This window comes from Antechinus flavipes, chromosome 6 (genome assembly GCF_016432865.1).
Source record: "Antechinus flavipes isolate AdamAnt ecotype Samford, QLD, Australia chromosome 6, AdamAnt_v2, whole genome shotgun sequence".
Lineage (NCBI taxonomy): Eukaryota > Metazoa > Chordata > Mammalia > Dasyuromorphia > Dasyuridae > Antechinus > Antechinus flavipes.
In genome coordinates this window covers 193,588,056-193,608,504 of record NC_067403.1, presented here as the reverse complement: position 1 = coordinate 193,608,504, position 20,449 = coordinate 193,588,056, and the positions used below count along the sequence as shown (strand labels likewise).

Below are 20,449 nucleotides of genomic sequence, written 5' to 3'. Positions count from 1 at the left end.
AATTTGTCTCATTCCACTTAAAAAAATATTTTAAAACTTTCTTTTAATCCTTGCTTCATCTTTTCCATGTATTCTGTTTGAGTTTGTGCCTAAGCTGTGTTTTTTTTTTTTTCTGAAATTGCTTCTAAATGTTTTAGAGTTATTCTGTTCTGTATTTTGTCTTGAGTGTTCCTGTCAGTGTAATAAATTTATTATTATGTGATTCGTTTTTTATTTTCCCATTCTTCTGGCCTACTTCCTGCCTTAAGATTTGGTGCTTCTAGAAGTGCTAAGTGTTATTTTAAAAGGATTGCTCCCCTGCTCTGAACTCTGCAAATTCCTGACCTGGGTTTGGGGTCTGAGCAAGAGTAGATGCTGTTGGATTCAATTCTTGTTAGCCAACAAGGAAATTCTAATAATTCAGAGTAACAGAATTGAAGGCTTTCCTTTGGGCAGGGCTTCCTGCCGGGATTATTCTTCTGCTGGCATGTCTAGGTTCTAGAAATAAGATTTCATTGTGTACCCAAATTGCTGCTGATGCTGCCTTCTGAACTTCCTACTTTCTCAGTGAACCACCCAGGGCCTCCCTTACTGGGAACTATTTGCTGTGTGGGCTTGTGACTCAGAACCAGAGAGAGGGCAATAAAACTGCCAGTTGGCACTTGCCTGCATTGCAGGATCCTCAGTTGTCTCTGGTGGTTCTCTGCCGTGGTTGTTGGACCTCCTTTTGTCTTGGTGCATAGCCTTTTCCTGAATTCCATGATGCTCTGTGCTTGGCCTGTTCCCACCTCAATCTAGTCTTCTACATCAGCAGATCTATCTGTTTTCTCCTTATGTTAATCTGGTCTTGACAAAACACATTCTGTGACTTTTTTTGGATTTCTGCATCAGGATCTGTTTTGGTGCATTTTCTACATGTGTAGAGAAGAGTTTTGTGGTCAATAGCTTGGCTACTCTGTTTCTTGTTACTGTGCCATCTCTGAACCTCATAACTTTTATTTCTAGACTACTTGATATTTATAATTTTCTAATATTCACTTTTGATTGTTTTTTATATGGTTGTTCTTTCCATTCACATTTTTGTAATCATTCCTTAAGTTTTAGTTCTCCTTACTTCACTTTATATCAGTTCATATAGACTTCTCTGTATTCTCTGTTTATCCCATTTGTCATTTCTTGTATGTAGAACAGTAAATCTCCCAGTATTCAGTATTGTAATCCAATTATTGGGTATCTACTTTGTTTCTAATTGCTTTCACAAAAACTGCTACTATAAATATTTTGTTGTATGTGAGGATTTTTTTTTTTTAATCAATGGGGTATAAACTGCGTCAAGGGGTATGATTATTAAAACCACTTTATTTTCATAATTCTAAATTGATTTCCACAATGGTTGTGCGGATTCACAGCTTCATCAGCATTGCACTGCTGTGCCTATCTTCCTGCAATCCCTCTAACATCTTTTGTCATCTTTGTTACATGTTATGGCTTTCTTTACAGGAGATTTAATATTTTTGAGCAAAAGTAGGTATACTCAGTTGATTTTTCATAACTTTAAAAATTTAAATTTCTAATAAAAAGGGGAAAAAGACTAATTCTGTTTGCCCACTTTTCCTTTAATGAAATTATTTTTCTTCATTTAATTAATTTAATGCTATGAGAGTATCTCAGTTCTTATATTTAAAAAAATTCCCCTTAAGAAATTTCCTCTCGAATTGGAAATTGAGAGGATACCCATACATTGAGGAATGGCTGAATAACTTATGGTATAAAACTGTTATGGAATATTATTGTGCTATAAGAAATGATGAGCAGGCTCATTGATTGGAAAGACTTACATGAATTGATGCTGAGTGAAGTGAGCAGAATCCAGGAGAACATTGTACACAATAATAGCAAGATTGTGTGATAAGTTGTGTTATAAACAACTATGATAGACTTAGCTCTTCTTAGCAATACAGTGATCTAAGACAATTCCAATGGATTTAGGATGGAAAATGTCTTCCAGATTGATAGAGAACTTTGGAGGCTGAATATGGATTGAAGCAAACTAATTTCGTGTGTGTGTGTGTGTGTGTGTGTGTGTGTGTGTGTGTGTGCGCATTTTTTTTCTTGTGTTTTTTCCCTCTTTGGTTTGATTTTTCTTGTGCAATAGGACAAATATGGAAGTATGTTTAAAAGTATTGTACATGTGTAATCTATATCAGATTGCTTGTCTTGGGGAGGAAGAAGTAAGGGATAGAGGGAGAAAAAATTTGGATTACAAAATGGAATACAAAAATGAATGTTGAAAACTATTTGTACATGTAATTTGGAAAAATAAAATAGTATTGGGTGAAAAAAGAAATTTCCTTTCTCTTGAGAAAGAAAACCCTTTATTTTGCAAATGCTCTTCTTTTGTCCAGTTTTGTAAAGATTTAGAGCATATTTTTGAATAGTTCCAAAGAGATTGCCTCTGGGATTGTGGAAGCAGTTTGATATAAGGAATAATTTTTTATTAGTTGGAGCTCTCCATAAGTGAAATGAATTCTATTTAGAAGTTAGTAGGTTAAAAAAAAAAAGGTTATCTCTTACTACAGGTCTTCCAGTATAGGATAGATGCCCACATTGTGGAAGGATTATTCTTTGCGATAGGTTGGACTTGATAATCTCTAAAATCTCTTCTATCTCTAATTCTGAGTTAGGTTTTTAAAAAAATTATTATAGCTTTTTATTGACAGAACATATGCATGGGTAATTTTTCAACACTGATCCTTGCAAACACTTCTATTCCAATTTTTCCCTTCCTACTCTCTACTCCCTCCCTTAGATGGTAGACAGCCTCATGCATGTAAACATGTTAAAGTATATCTTAAATACAATATATGTGTACAGAATTTATCCAGTTCTCTTGTTGTACAAGAAAAATTGGATTTAGAAAGGTAAAAATAACCTGGGAAGAAAAACAAAAATATAAGCAGCCCACACTCATTTCATGTTTTGCTGGGTGTAGCTGGTTCTGTTCATCACTTATCAATTGGCACTGAATTGGATCTTCTTGTTGCTGAAGATAGCCACTTCCATCAAAGTTGATCCTCATATAGTATTGTTGTACTGTATATAATGATCTCCTGGTTCTGTTTATTTCATTTAGCATCAGTTCATGTAAGTCTCTCCAGGCCTCTCTGTTTTCATCCTGCTGATCGTTTCTTACAGAAAAATAATATTGCATAACATCCATATACCATAATTTACTCAGCCATTCTCCAGTTGATAGACATACATTCAGTTTCTAGTTTCTAGCTATTACAAAAAGGCTGCCACAAATATTTTTGTACATGTGGGTCCCTTTTCCTCCTTTAGTATCTCTTTGGGATATAAGCCGAGTAGAAACACTGCTGGATCAAAGGACATGCATAGTTTGATAACTTTTTGAGCATAGTTCCAAATTGCTCTCCAGAATGATTGGATCCGTTTACAACCCCACCAACAATGCATCAGTGTCCCAGTTTTCCCTCATCCTCTCCAACATTTGTCATTATCTTTTCCTGTCATCTTAGCCAATCTGACAGGTGTGTAGTGGTATCTCAGAGTTGTCTTAATTTGCATTTCTGAGTTAGGTTTTGAAAACAAGGAGTCTTATTTTCATTTTAAGTTGCTACCTGCAATTGTTTAATTGTTGAATCTTCTGTTCCTTATTAACTCTGTTATTCTTTCCTTTTTTAAGGTTAGTGAGCTTTTTGGAGGCAAGAGCAGACCATTTACACAAGGGATCTCATCATTATACTGGGGTAAGCAGACTATTTTTTGATGTGGTAGATTATTCATTTTACAAGAATTGGAATCATATGGTTTATCTTTAGTGTTTAAATTCTTTGAGTTACATACATACATACATTATTTGAATTTTATTTGAAAAGTGTCATCTTGTTTTCATTATTGAAACTATTTGATATTTAGAAAGTGTAGAATTTAGAGCACTGAGTTTGAAGTCAAGAAACCTTGAGTTTGAAAGCTGCTTCAAAAACTAGCTAAGTGATCCTAGATAAGTCTTTAACCTTAACCTCCATTTCCTCTTTTAAAATGGGGATAATTAATACCATTTACCCCCATAGGATTGTTGTGAGGGTAAAATGAGGTAACATTTGTAAAACGTTTTACAGATCTTAATAATAGCTATACGTGTGTGTGTGTGTGTGTGTGTGTGTAAGTAAAATCATAGTTTGTTATGGGGATTTTTTGCATGGTAATACATAATGCCCTGAATAATTAATTTAACAGTAATTTCATTAACATGCGACAAAATGTCCTCATCTCATTGTATTGCTATGAAACAATGTTTTAACTTTATCTAGCTGATTGTCTCTTAATAACAATAGCATTATTCACAGGAAACTGAAGTGATCCTTAGTAAAATTACTTACTATTACCATGTAATTTTAACATTTTTAAACATAATTAAAAATTAAAAATGTTTAATTTTAAAAATTGTTAAAATATTACGTATTTTGTATGTGCTTTGTCTAGATTTATGTCAGCCAGCAAGTCATTTATCCCCTGGAATTTCGAGGACTGGGATGTTTGGATTTTTCTTTTTCCAAACTATTATGAAAAGCATATTTTGTAAATATTGAAGTATGATTATTGCTTAATATTTCCTATCCTTTCCCTAAAGCTTTTAAAACTGCAGGATCGAGTGCTCAATAATGTTGTCATCTACTTACTTGGAGATGAAGATCCCCGGGTGAGGCATGTTGCTGCATCTTCATTAATAAGGTATGAGTTTCAAAGATGTGAGTCATAATCGAAATGGATTTAAATGTTCAATTCATGGGAACATCTGTGGACCATATATGGGCTTTTTTTGGGCTGAACTACTACTAATCCATCTAATTCAGATAGTGATTTATCCAGCATCTCAAGTAATTTTTAGAAATATATATGAAAAACTCATTTGGTTCCTTTGTTGGTAGTATATACAAAATTTTATCTCTTTCTAATCTGTCATGTTTATAGTTTGGCAAAATTTTCTTCTCAGTGCACAGTTATGGCAGTGTCATTCCTCTATAAAAAAACCCTCAGTGGTCCCTATTTTTTAGAGGAAAAAATATTTGTGTTCTGTAGCCTAGTATTCAGTGTCCCTCCTTATCTGTTTTGACCTGCCTTTGTAATTTGATCCAGTATTACTTCATTTTTGTACTCTATTCCACTGGATTACTGTTTCTAAATCATCTTTTTCTATTTTATATGTTTAGGAACGGGAGTGCCCTGTTCTTAATGTTCTTTCTTTATTCTTTATCTCTGCTTGTTTTTAGCTTTCTCTTCCTTAAAACTTTATAATATGCCATGCTCCATGCCTTTTTCTCTGAACTCTCAACTGAAAATGATCTCATGATCTTCCAGATTTCCTCAAGAACTTTATTTGAATTTTTTCTTTTTCCTTATGTTTGTCTCTTTTAATATATATTTCTTTTTTCTAGATGCTATATCTCCCTCAATATATTGATAATTCCTTGATGTCAAAATTTTCATTATTTTAATGTTTGTTACACAGTATTTTGCATACACCTTACATTTTTATTTGCCTTGATAGTGATTTTGATTTTTTTAAATTTTAAAATGTAAATAGAAAGTGGAAAAAAGCAAAAGAAAAAAAAAGCAGAAAAAGAAAAAAAATTGTTATGTGTGCAGGAGAACATACAAGAGGATTCAAAATATGTAAATACAATAAGTTTCCATTTCATGAAAGTATATATAATAATAAAACATGTTGTATTCTGAACTGTATCTTTTCTTTTCTACTTTGTGGGTTTTCTTTTGTTCTGTGTTGTGTATTTTTTATTTTATTCACTCTACTTCCCCCCTTCCCTTCTTGCACCTCTTATGAACAGGTTACAGTTAAGCATGGATATATTTATGTTTATGCTCCCTGACGTGTTCATATACCCACACAATACACACATATATTCACATATATTTTTACATATATATATATATATCTTGATAACTAAATCATTCTCTTATTGGATATAAATAAATATCTCCTGAAAGAATTTGAAAGTATTAACGATATGAAAGAATCCTTCACATTACTAACAATAATGATTTTAATAATTAGTACAAATATAATGCTTACAGTATGCTAGGCAACACATCAAGGAGTTTGTAATTATTATTTCATTTGATCTCCATAATGCCCTGAAAGATCAATTCCATTATTATCCCCATTTAAGGATGGGTAAACAGATTTAGTTATCCTGGGTTACATAACTAGTAAGTAACTCAGATTATATTTCAACTCATATTTTCCTGACTCTAGGCTGAGAGATCTATGCACAACACCAGCTTGCTGACCCTGTAAAAATAGTGTAAATCAAAATAACCTTGTGGCTTTAACTCATATACAGGAAATTGACAAAATTATCAAATTATAGTAAAAACATTGAAAAGGTTTTGGGAAAATAGATACATTAATGACTTGTTCATGGAACTATGGATGGGTATAAACATTTTAGAAAACAGTTTGAATATATGCAAATAAAATCATTACAATATTCATATTCTTTGACCCAGAAATTCCACTGCAAGGCATATGCCCCAAGGATGTTATTGGCAAAAGGAAATATTTGATATATACCCAAATATTTAGAGCAGCATCTTTGTGTAATAAAGTACTGGAAATGTAGTGGATGCTATTGACATAGAAATGGCTACACAAATTGTGGTACATAAATGTTGTAGAGTATGACTCTAGGGGAAGAAATGATGAATTCATGATGAAAAGTAAATTAAAGCCAAAAAACCAATATACACAATGATTGCACACATATAATAGAAAGAACATCAGTCACAAAGCAGTTGAATCATAAGACAATTGAACTTAAATGTTGTAAAATTCCAAAGAACACATTTATCTCTAAGTCAAAAATATACGAAGATACCTCTTCCTTTCATTCTTTTGCAGAACTGTTGCGATGTAATTTTGGAACATTGCATAAATTCTCAGATTTTTCTAATTTTTTTTCCCCCTCTTTTTTAAAGAAAACATTCTTTTGTTATAAGTGATGGCTCTCTGGAAGGATGCAAAAAACAGAAAAGTTTAGGCAATGTTTAAAAGATCGCAGTAGAAGCTTATTTTACAAATACACTGTATAAATATAACTAATAATAAAAGAATATATGAAGTAGTTAATCATGTTTAGTTTTGGGAAAGTCTTTGAAATGATCAGGAATTTCTTGTAGAAGATAGAATCTTAGCTGTATCTTAGAGAAGAGAGGACATAAAATGTGAGATGGACATAAAAAGGCAGTGTATTCCCGAAGAACATTGGCCAGTGTTAGCGGTATTAATGGACACTGGATTATTGTGTGTTAGAAAAAGAATGAGAAAATTGGGCAATAGAAAGTGGAAGAAATATCCAGTAAAGTTAGATAGGGAACTAGCTTCTGTATAGCTTTAGTCAGAGAAATTTTTATTTTATTGTAGAAGCAACAAGAAATCATTGGAGTTGGTTAAATTAGAAATCACATAGTCTAAGATGCTCTTACAAAAAATTAGTTTGGTAGCAATGTGTAGAACATATTGAATTGGTGATAGATGTCCCATATACTAGTGTGTTTATCTTTCCTGATTGCTAGGCATGTGCTTTTTTCCCCCCCTAACTCTTTGCTTCCATGAAAAATGTAACTATAAATATTTAGTGTATATCAATCTTTTCTTTTTTTTTTGTTACTTCCTTGGTGTATATGCCCAACAATGGAATCTCTGATTAAAGGTATGGGTATTTTGATTACTTTCTTTCCATAATTTGAAATTGCTTTCCAGAATGTTTGTATCAGTTTATTGCTCTCTGCCAAAAAACCATTCATACTTAATTGCGTTGTTATACTGAGAATATACAGAAATAGCATATGAATTTTGTTCTCATTAAGTGAGTGAATGAAATAATGAATGAATGATCATTTAGTATGCCAACCATTCTATTAATTGCTAGATAATAGATATCAAAAATGTGCGAGTTTGTTCCTGCTCTCAAGGAACTTCCTCATATTCTTATTGAAGGAGGCAATACCTGAAGAAAGTTTGACTTTAAAAATGGCAAACACCTAAAAAAACATTGGTGAGACAAATAGTAGGTCCAGCACTTCGTAGGTTATGTCATATGTAAGAGGACCCTGGGGAGATCATTGGTTGCAGGGATAGCAAGGCAGGAAAGGTATCTTCAGGAGTGGCTAGTTTTCATGGAATTAGGTAGGAGATAAAATATACATGAATACCATACAGGTTATAATATCCTAAATATTGAAAAGGAATATAAAGTATGTGAGATTAGTTAAGAAAAAAAGTCCTTTCTAGCTGTAAGGACTGAAGAAGTTTTCATGGAGGAGCTGTCATTTGAAATAGAGAAGGTGACCTAGAAAGGTGGTCAACAAATCAGAAACTGAAAGAGAGCTGATATGAGGGATAGTTTTAAATGAGAAACTTTATTAATGGAAGTGTAGAGGAAGAAGACTGATGATTAGAAGTAACTGTTGATGATTTTTAAATGAATAATATGTTAAGCTAAATGGGGATTTAATGATTCATTTATTTCATCAAATACTTAATTTTACATGTGCAGAAAATAGTTCTTGACTGTTTGGAGCTAAAGAATTAAGTAATTTTTCCCTGTCCTCATTGAAGTAAAAGGTTAGAACAAAACAACTAATTTCATAAGACAGTAAGATACAAGCCTTTGACTCTTTTATAAGAATGGAATCTGGTGGAAAGGGGGCTCTTGGTAGAGCTTTAGGAACCTCAATCAGTTTTTATAAAATGTATTATTATAACAACCTTAATTTGTTTTTATATTTTCAGTCTGTTTAAGAAGTCCATTGGTGAACAGTCTGGAAACTCATAGTCAACTTTATATGCATGAGTTCATAAGTGGTCTCAAGTCAGACAACATTAATGCATATTTTATTTAATAAGTGGTTTTGCTTTTTTCATGATTTTCATTTCCTTGTTGTATTCAAGGCTTGTTCCAAAGTTATTTTATAATTGTGACCAAGGACAGACCGATCCAGTTGTGGCAGTGGCAAGGGACCAAAGCAGTGTTTACCTGAAACTTCTAATGCATGAGACTCAGCCTCCCTCTCACTTTTCAGTCAGCACTATCACAAGGTATGGTATTTGACATTTGTTTTGTCTATAGTATACCTACCCTTACTGAATGATAATATTTGAAACTTTTTAATAAAGACAGTTTTTGGAAGAAAAAGACATTAATTTGAAGTGCAGCATGAAAAGAACACTGGATTTAGAGTCAGATGGCTTGGGCTTATGTTCTGTTGTGTAGCTCACTGATTCTTGTGTAGTTTTGAGCGTGCCACTTACTTCTTTTAACCTTTATTTCATCACATATAAAATGGGGATAGTAATACTTGAATTAAGCTCTAATACAGTATGTTAATATCAAGGACTTTTTTTTTTAAGTCTTCTTATAGAGCCTCTGAATTGTTAAATCAGTGAGCTTTTTACCTTTTTGGTAATCTGTTGCCACATTGACAGTTATGTTCTCTGTAGTAGAAGCATTTCCAGCTCTCTTTGAGTTATACCAGAGTGGGTGATTCTGGAGCTGATGAATCCAAAATTTCTGGGATTTTGAAATAGAGGTTGGTTGACCACTTGGGGTGTTGTCTAAATGGTTCTTAATCAGGGTAGGTTAGGTGACCTTTGGGGTTCCTTCCAAATATAAAGTCATGGAATTTGACCAAAAAAAAAAGTGGATGTACCTCCTTTGAAGAGGTAGTCCTAATGCACAGATTGATGATTATCAATGGGGCAGCCAGGTAGCATAGTGGATCGAGTTCTGGATTTGGAGTCAGGAAAATGTGAATTTGGAAGCTTTGAGTCCTAACAAATCATTTATATTCTTTGTTTCCTTTTCTTCACATATGAAATGGAATGATGATAACACCTATCTCACAGAGTTGTTGTGAGACTAGACTGAAATAATATGTAAAGAAAGAATTTTTTATAAATCTAAAAGTACTATTTAGATATAAGCTTATTATTGTTGTTATTTTTAGCACAGATTTAGAACAGTATAGATATTTTCATTATTATTCAGAGGGTAGTCATCCGTAATTCAAAATGTCAAGCAGATTATATTAACCAATTAACCCAGTTTGCTTTTTTCAGAAGAGTATTTGTAGAAAAAAGTATAGCAAGAATTGAAGTTCAGCACTCTCTCAATGTCTCAGGCACAGTCTTTGTAAATACAGATTCAAAAGGAGAGAGCGCTCGGACTGAGAACTCATGTGGCCAAAAGATAAAACCCATGGCTTCTAATTTCTGAAAGTCTTTTTGACTTTCCCTTGATGTCTCAGTCTTGGTCAGCCTCTAGAGTATAGTTCTGGAGCTTCTTTTCTTGTATCTACTTTGTTTTTTGCTGCTTATCCAAATGCACCTGGCATAAAGCTGTAACTTAAGACTGCAGAGTGATATTTTTTATGAAGTTCCACATTTCTGTTCAAAAGCTTAATTTTTTCAAAGAAATACTTGCAAAATTATTTTTTAAATCTCTCCCTTTAAAAAGCTATATTTTATTTCTCTAGCATAATGGCCTGCTACCAAGTGATAAGTTTTTTATTTAAAAAATTGACCAATAAAATGACTTGCATGCTTAAATAATTAAGTAATTATTGCAATAATTACTTGTAATTCTCTCTTGATTGAATAAAACCTTTGCCATATGGAGTGACAGGCATGATTCTTAAGTGGATTTTATTCTAATTTAAAAGGGTCAGTTAAAAATCTTGTACAAAAATTTCTTTGCCGTCTTCACATTTTCATTAAAGGTAGCTTTCTTTTTTTCCATTTTCCCAATTGTATTTTATTATTCCAAATACATGTAAAGAGTTTTCAACATTCATTTTTATAAGATTTGGTGTTGCAACTTTTTCTTCTTATTCCCTTACTTCCCCTTCCCCAAGACAGCAAGCAATCTGATAAAAATTAAATATAAGCAATCCCTTTAAACATATTTCCATGTTTGTCATGTTGTGTCAGAAAGGTCAGACCAAAAGGGGAAAAATCATGAGAAAGTAAAAAACAAACAAACAAACAAACAAAAAAAGGTGAAACTACTATGCTTCAATCCACATTCAGTCTCCATAGTTCTCTCTCTGGGTGCATATGGCACCCAGGTCTATTAGAATTGTCTTGAGGCACCGTATTGCTTAGAAGAGCCAGATTCATCATAGTTGACCATCATATAATCTTGCTGATACCATGTACAATGTTCTTCTGGTTCTGCTCACTTCACTCAGTATAAAGATAACTTTCTTTCAAATCAGTTGTATTTTCTCATTTTTTTTAGCAACTTGTTTTTCTTAAAGAGTATGTTCTTATCAGAAAAAAAAATTTATCAAAGATACTGGCTGAATACTGTTGTGAAATCAGAAATTAAATATTAAAGTGTTTATGATTTTCAAATAGAACCTTTTGATGTTTAGAATATAATTGCTCTTAAACATCAGGTTCTAAAGTGAAACTACTGAATACTTTTGTGTAATTTAACTTGGTTTTCAGCTGATAATTGATTTTTTTTTGTTATGTTAAGTTTTTAATCTCCTAAAAACCTCAATTCCTCATTTTGAATCTCTTTCTCTTGTCAAGTTGCATCAATTTGTGTCAAAATTACGTCAAACTTTGCATATAGTCTCAGTTATAGATGATTTCTCAGATTAGCTTGGCTAAATACAGAGAACTTTGTCAATAGATATCAGTTTTATAAGAGATCCATTTTTTTTTCTCTTTAGAAATTTCTGAAAGCAATGTAGAACTTTGACTTTTTTCAGCTTAATTTTGTTTACTCCCTGAAGTCAGTGTATTATGGTAGTGCATAGGTAGTAAAATCTGGCTTTTCAAGCAGACTTTGACATTCCTCAACTGATGTTTAGCAAGTCATATCTTTCATTTATAAAATGGTGATAATAAAATTTGTCCTGTCTTTCTCATAAGGTGGGGAGGGCCAAATGAGGGGAAGCCTTTTAAGTGTAATTTGCATATTTGTGAATTTAATCTGTATATTTTGAATTTAGTTGACTGCTTTCCAACAAGGGACATGAGACAGTGGAATATTATCTGAGATACCTACTATGAGCTATGATACTTCAGTTCTTATGCCATAGAATTGTTCAGATATTTTTGTAAGCAAATTAACCATTTGCAATATAGACAAATAGGAGCCACCAATATCCCTGAGTCATAAATACCATTATCAGAATGCATTTATAATTTTAACTTATAAGCAGATATTCATTTTGGTTTTTTACTTTTTAGAATATACAGAGGCTACAACTTGCTACCAAACATAACTGATGTAACTATGGAGAATAATCTTTCTAGAGTTATTGCAGCAGTTTCGCATGCCCTGACAATATCAACTACACGAGCACTTACAGTAAGTATTTTTTTAATTCAGTCATAATCTACTAATATAATTTATGGCATCTTGTAGAGTCCACTATTTCCTGTTAATTTGTTAATATCACAGCTTGTTTTCAAGTTTATATTGATCTATTTAAGTGTTTTCTTGGCAAATTTGATAATAAATTTGATGACAAAATCAATAAGAATTGGACCTTATTTAAAAAATATATTTATGTATATATATTTGCCCAAGATAAACTAATCACAACTACCGACAAACTCTTCCACTTTACAGTGAACATTGCCCTAGTATGTTTGGGTGATAATAGATAAGAGGGAAATATATTCTTTGTCTTTAATAGCATGGTGCTAATATTGACTTCAATTTGAAAAGAACTATTCATTGCCACTTAGTGTTGACTTCTTCATACAGAATTAAACATTGTAATTTTTCTGGGCTTCAGTTTCCTTATCTGTCAAATAAGAATATTGTCCTTCCCCACTAAAATGCCTTGGAGCTGGTGGTCATCATTTAAATAGACTTCTCCATTCTCCCATGTGAGAACTTGAAAATCTTGAAAGGAGTCTGTGAAATTGGTACTTTACATGATTTATTAATATTGTATGCAATAATGTAATATGAAGTGGGGAGGGAAAAAAAAAGAAAAGCTGGATAATTGTTGAGGTACACCTCAGTCAGCTTCATTTTAGTGCATATTATTAAGGGAGAGTAACGAGAGTCATGGTCCAAAAGAAAAATTGATATCTAGATTCTAACATAAGGGTCTTCTGTTAACTATCAGCAAGTTGTTACATTAGGTGATTCACTTCTTTGGTTCTTAGTTTCCTTTGTTAGACCTGGAAAGGATCTTAGGCATAATTGAGTTTAAGGTCTCCGTTTTCTAGATGAGACAACCAGGATCTCTTAAGGGGGTGAAATCATTTGCCACAGGTAGCACAGTTAAGCAAGTGACAGGGCTGTGCTTCAAGCTCATCTTTTCTGATTCCATATATAATGTTTGATGCACTAGAATAAAGCTGGCATTTATTCATGCTCTTTCTCAAAGTTTCTATAAAGAAGATCAAATGGAATCTTTGAAAATTCAAATGGCACACCATTGCAAGCTAGTTTTCTTTATTTTTTTTTTTTTGTTAAACTGTTGTTCATTGTCAGTTAAATATAGAGTTTTGCAAACAAGTTAAGAACCATTTTTCTAATATTAGTAATGTTGTATGGTTCTGCTTTATCTGCCCTATCTTGTATCGCCATTGGGATAATAATTTATTTTGAAAACTAGTTCTTTTGATTAGCTTTTGCTTCCAAAATGAATACACATATTAAGGCAGAAAATAATTCTTCAGGATAGATTTTTTTCATGTCTGTAATTTTCATTGTATCTAGGGATTTATTTGAATAAAAAATGAAAGAAAAGTTCATTTCATATTTTGTGATTGGTTCAATTCTTTGGTCCAGTATTTGATAGACATATTTTCTCTCTTTTCTCCCCCCAGTTTGGCTGTTGTGAAGCTTTGTGTATTCTTTCTACTGCCTTTCCAGTCTGCATTTGGAGTCTAGGGTGGCATTGTGGGTATGTTTCTTCTTTTGTTTCACAGACTATTAGATTTCATGCTTACAAAAGCAGTGCATTTTTACTTATATATTGGAGTCTATATTTGTCTGCTGTTAAATTTGTAAGCCATTTGAAATTTTAAAAGATCTACCTGTCTGAAATGAATTATTGAAAACTACCTATTTGATAGTTTGACAGAGATGCAGCTAATTTGAAGATTGGTGTCTATTGACTATTTATTCTGGGATAGACTTGAAGCATATTCTTAAGTGTCAGATGACCTGGGTTCAAATATTGACCACAATACTTAGCTGATCTGTGACCATAGGGAGATCATTTGATTTCTCTGAGTTTCACTCAGTTTCCTCATCTTTAAAATGAAGATATTAGTCATCCTACTTGGTAAATCTTATTTTATTTATTTATTTTTGCTGAGGCAATTGGGGCCAAGTGACTTGCCCAGGGCCACATAGCTGGGACTTATTAAGTATCTGAGACCAGATTTGAACTCAGGTCCTCCTGACTTCAGGGCTGGTGCTCTATCCACTGTGCCACCTAGATGCCCCTACTTGGTAAATCTTAAAGGTATTTTTAATCTTGTTTTTATTTTAGAATATGAAATAATTTATTCTGGGTATGCATGGTGCTCTCACATGTGATTCTCAAGTTTTTTATTTCATTTACTTGATGCGATTTACACTTTGAATTTGGGGAATCATTTCTCTCTTGTATGGAGAATGACTTTTCTAATTGAAAGAGTTTTATCCATTGTAAACCTTAATACAATAGTGATCTATTCTTTTGTTTGTTTTGGATTTTCTTGCTGATGCAAATCCTATTCCCTCAATAATTTTGCAGATGGGTCTCCTCCAAAAATGAATGATCCAGTGGCCAGCCTTGTGCTGATTACCTTTGTGCTTAGTTAGGCCTTCTTTTGGATGACAAGTACATTCTCTTTTCTAGCTTATATTTAAATAAAATCTTTTCAACCTAGTAGTTTGTATCAGAACTTGGGCTTGAATTTCTTAAGATCTTAAAATCCCAAACTACAGTGAGACATTACTGGGGAATTCATTTTATCATGCATACAAATTAAAAGTGTTTTAAGCTGTTATTAAATCTGAATTAGGACAATAAGCATTATTAGCTTCAGATACCTAAGTAAAGTTTGAGACCTGTTGGAGAGTTCTTCGTAGAATCTGTATTACTATGTGACTTGTACAGAATGTGGATTAATAATTGCTTATTCTTATAACTATTATTAGATGATTGGCTAGACATGTTTTACTAGATGAATATATTAAAATAATTACTAACATTCATTCCCCCTTATGAAATCATAATGACCTAATTCTGATTAGAATTTGAGTAGGGGTCCTCAATGAATCATTTCTCTCAAACCTTTTATAGTTTTTAATAGTTAGCATTCATTTTGTATTTTCATATCAATTTATTTGGTTGAGGGAAGACTTTTATGTGGGAAAATGTTCTTTTAGTGAAATATAAAGCTATACATTATGGTATTTTATGTTTGTAGGAATGTGTTTTCTTACCTGTAATTTTAAGTTTTACATGAAATGACTAATTGCTGTGTTTTTAAACTTGACTTTATTTGGTTAAAATAATTGTTTTATTTTAAGTATTTATACCACAGAAGTAATATGTGGTAACTTAAAAATTAAAAATGTGGCAACATAAAAGGTAAAGATATTAGTAGTATCTGTATTTTGAATTAAATTTGATCTTTTATTTTTAAATGTTATTATAGTGCTGTGTTTTATAGAAAAATATTTGACATATCATATATATGTACACATATATATTACATTTCTCTGTTTTGAAAAGAGAAGGAAATCTTACTGTTTTAGAAGACATTTTGGTGACTCTAATTTGTCATTTCAGGGTTCCTGTAGCGAGTCCCTCAGATGACTCGAGGAAGAGCTGTACAGTTGGAATGGCTACAACCATTCTTACCCTGTTGTCCTCAGCCTGGTTTCCCCTGGATTTGTCAGCACATCAAGATGCGATCATTTTAGCTGGGAATTTGCTTGCAGGTATTTCAAAATGATGCTAGACAGTCATTTTATATTTCTCCAAAGTAATTTTATCCATTGTATGAGTTTTCAGAGTTTTTTGTGTATTAAAAAAAGTAGTTCTGAAGTTATGCTGGAATAAGTCACTCCCTTAACTTATTTCTAATCTCCACAAATCTTATATGTTTGCACGTATTATTGTATCCATTTTGCAAGGGTAGTTTTAACCTGTTCCCTTTTTCCTATTCCTTTAACCACAAGTGTGTACTTCCAGTGTAGAATAGTGACTAGAAGACTAGCTTGAGAATTGGGAAAACCTGCGTTTAAGTCCCTCCCCTGACGTATATTAGCTGTGTGATAACTTTCTGGGACTACGGACAGAATAAATGCCTCTCTAGATTGGTGCTGAGAATTTTCTTCTCAGAAGCTCCTTAATTGATAAACTTACTTGTATGAATAATTATACTAATTTAAAAAAAGACAACACAAATTTAAACAGCTAGTATTCAAGACTTTATATAAATGGTATCTTTCCTTCTCTCCAGCCTTACTTTTTTTTTCTACTTTACTTGCATTAGATTCCAGCCGAATTAGATTATTCACTGTTCTCTATAAACATATTATACTTGCCCATGTCTGTGCTTTGTTTCACACTGGGTTCCTAAACCTGGAATACTTCCTCTCCTCCACTATCTTTTTTCCTGTGTTTTGAAATCTTCCCTATCCTTCATGATCCAATTTAAGTGTCATTTCTTGCAGAAAACCTTTGATCTCTGTTCCTACTCCCTATTTCCTTACCTCTTGCTTCAGTAGAAACTGTCTTTCTTTCCAATCATCTCCCATGGTACTTTCTGTTATATATAACATAATGACTTTATGTTATTACCTTATTCTATTTTTCTCTATTGGTATTATATAATTGCTATCTATTTAATGAATAGTGTTCAATAATTGCCATTTACTGAATCACCTTTAAATTTCATCTGGGAGGAGATCTTATCTTAATTGTCTTTTTCAATGATTAGTACTATTTGTGTATGAGTGTTTAGTGATGACTTGTAATGAGTAAACATTTATTAAAATTAAGTGACTACTTTGTCCCAGGTATCCAGCTCAATACTTGGGATACAATTGAAAATAGGTAGTCCCTGCCCTGAAGGAGTTTACAATCTAATAGGATAATCTCCTATTACATTACAATCTAACAGAAGAAGTCAGTGGTCCAAGGGAAGCTGAAAAACAGTGAGGTGGGGAAGGGCAGGAAGATAACCTAGTATGGGGATATAATGGAGAGTTTCTTGGAAGCCCCAAAGAAATGTAGCTGTTGAGAGATGGGGATTTAAAAAAAACTGCTAAATTACTTCCTTAAACTAAGGCCGTCGAGCCCCTGACCCTGCTCTCCGAATCAGATTCCCATTAGAAGGGCTGAGAGTACTGCTGAAAGGGGAGAACTAGCCAAATTCAATCTTGCAGCATGATGAAATTTCCCAGTGATGAGTTTCCTGAGGAAATAAGGGAAGTTGGAGAGTTCCATAGAAGTCCAGAAGCAGTGTAGATTGTGGGAAATGGAGAGAAAAACAGTGCTGGGCCTCTCCTTCAAGAAATATCCTGCAATTCCTGGCCCTGTCTTCCAGTTAAGTGAATGAATATGTATTCAAATTCCACTACCGTAAACATTGCTTTTATTTGTGAAGTAACAAGGCTGATGTGCTTGCAGCTAGTGCCCCCAAATCTTTGAAAAGTCCATGGACTACAGAAGATGAAACCAATCCAGGAGCTATGAAACAAGAAGAGCCATGGCCAGCTTTGGCAGATAGAACATTGGTTACAATGGTAGAGCAGCTCTTCTCTCATTTGCTGAAAGCCATTAACATCTGTGCCCATGTTTTGGATGATGTTACTCCTGGGCCAGCAATAAAGGTATATTTCTTGCAGTGTTGAATATAATGACAGACTTAATTGTTTTAATTATCAATAAATCATAAACATGATTTATTCCTTCTGTTCCAGTGTTGTAAAGTAGAAAAAACTGAGGGTTTGAAATTAGTTCAAATCTCAGATTTTCCACTGTATGTGGCCTTCAATTAGTCATCTTGCCTCTCTGGACTCCAGATTCTCTGTAGGTATAATGACCTTTTAAGTTTCTTTCAGCTTTAGATCTTTGGTACTATTTTAAATACATTTAATCAGAAATTAATTTGATAAAATGGTAAATTTAATAACTCTCTAATATTACTTTCTTTTTAAAAATTTCATCAATTTTATATTTTCTATTTAATACTATGGTCATTTTCTTCTACACACCTTTTCTTTTCCCCATCAAAACTTTCCTTGTAAAAATTAAAAATTGTTAAGCATGAGTGCCTTAGCAATTGAGTTTGAAAGACATCATTAACATTTTGTACTTAACAGATCTCTATGTCTTATAGCAAGAGGACAAAAGTATCCACAATTTAAACAATTTTTTTCAATTCATACATTTTGTTTTTACATCAATTGAATTTCCCATTGTATTTCTTTTCCCAACTTCTATCATTGATCCATTTTGTATAATAAAGAATAAAAAAGTGAATTCAGCAAAGCTAAGTAACATATGAAAAAAGTCTTAGTCTTCTGTATTCAAACTTTGTTTAATACTTAATACCATCACTACTTCAAAGAGGCAGAGGAACATGCAGAAATTATCTCTTTTTATGACCTGTGATTCTTACTTGAAATGTCTCCTGTTTATTGGAGGCTTTGTTAATTGCAAAGTACTCTCTTTGTAATAATCCAGGGATAGAGGTAATGTGGAATAATACACAGGATCATTGAGCTAGAGCTATAAACCTTGGACCTTGAGCTAGAACTATAGACCTTGGGAAATAATCTCCTCCAGACTCCTCATATTAGAAAACTGAGAATCAGGATGATGAAATGATTTTCTGAATGGCATGCTTTTTAAAAAGATCATTAACTGTTTAAATGTAACAGTAGAAAATTTTTTATATTTGTGAATGAGAATTTTTTTCTTCCTCTCATTAGTTTCTCTGAGTATTCTTTAGTCAACATTTCCCAATATATTTCATAGAACAATTGTGATTTTTAAAAGATGAATTTTAACTCGTCATTGGGTATAGAATTTTTGCAAAATAAATACTAGATTTTGAAAACTTAATGTTTGATTATAGATTATATAAAGTTGGCATAATATTTTTTGTTTTTCTGTTTTAGGCAGCCTTACCATCTCTAACCAACCCACCTTCTTTAAGTCCAATCCGTCGGAAAGGAAAAGAAAAAGAATCAGGAGAGCAGACTGTACCATTGAGTCCCAAAAAAGGCAATGAAGCTAGTCCAGGTATGGAGAAAGGTTTTGGGTTTGAAAGTATGACTTGTAAAAATTTAAGTTGTTCATCATAGTAATTTATGATATATTTATTTAAACTATAATGTGGAAATTAATTTTAAATAGTATTCAAATTAGGAACTTTCATATTTATGGTTTGGGGAAATAGCAGCAGTATTTTTTAAAAGTCTCTTTAGTTATTCTACTTGGACTCTTTAAGTAAATCTCATGTCCATTCTACCACTGTTTCCCAATATTCATTAAACTTTACATTATTAAAATAAATGTTATCTTTGAGAAAACTACCTGAATGTATATTTTTGTGTAGTGCAACTTTATATTTAACAATAATAATTACAATGATAATTATTATTTATATAGCTCCTATATCTATATCTATCTATCTATCTATATACTGTTAGGCACTGTGGTAGAGTTTTACAAATGTTATCTCTTTTGAGCCTCAAAATATCCTTGGAAGTAGGTACTATTATTCTTCTTCTCATTTTATAGTTGAGGAATGAGAGGAAATGAGATAGTATTTCTTGCCCAGGGTCATATCTAATGTCTGAGGCCCGATTTGAACTCAGGTCTTTCTGACTCTGGGACTGGCATTTAATTCACTGCTCTACTTCTCTTATATAATAATGTATAAATAAAGTAAATAATGATATTAATAATATAACATCAACTTTATTTACAGTATGCTGAGGCATCATCAAAGCCCTATGGCCTGGTTGGACAAAGGATTAATGAATTATTTGTATTTATGGAAACAGTAAAGGTCTTTATATGATTCAGCTTAGAATTTATTTGTTCATTTTTTTTTCTTTCATAACTTATCTTAGGTTTTAAATTAGCCACATTATTTTAGTTAATGTTTGTTTTCTAAAATTAAATTTAATGTCTAGCACATAGCATTTTACATGAGTACTTAATGAATAAATTTGTCATAAGTATGAAATGTGGGGCCCAAAGTTTAATCTTTGAAATTAATTTTAGATGGCAATATATGTTTTTGTGTTCTTTATTTTTTTTAATTCCTTTAGTTCTGTTTGCATTATTATTTCACGAATATATCATTTCATGAGGAGATGTGTGAGTGTATGTGTGTGTGTGTGAGATTACTTGTTTGGATCTTGCT

General features: G+C 32.4%; 1 protein-coding gene across 1 annotated transcript in view; it reads left to right on the top strand.

Annotated features, from left to right (window-relative positions):
- HTT (huntingtin) overlaps positions 1–20,449 on the top strand; it is a 214,398-nt gene that overhangs the window by 85,060 nt on the left and 108,889 nt on the right. The window contains exons 20-27 of the mRNA XM_051965781.1: positions 3,686–3,749; positions 4,634–4,734; positions 8,975–9,121; positions 12,287–12,407; positions 13,889–13,965; positions 15,850–16,001; positions 17,698–17,900; positions 19,194–19,317. Coding sequence (XP_051821741.1) covers positions 3,686–3,749; positions 4,634–4,734; positions 8,975–9,121; positions 12,287–12,407; positions 13,889–13,965; positions 15,850–16,001; positions 17,698–17,900; positions 19,194–19,317 — 989 coding nt within the window. The remainder of the gene's footprint in view (positions 1–3,685; positions 3,750–4,633; positions 4,735–8,974; positions 9,122–12,286; positions 12,408–13,888; positions 13,966–15,849; positions 16,002–17,697; positions 17,901–19,193; positions 19,318–20,449) is intronic.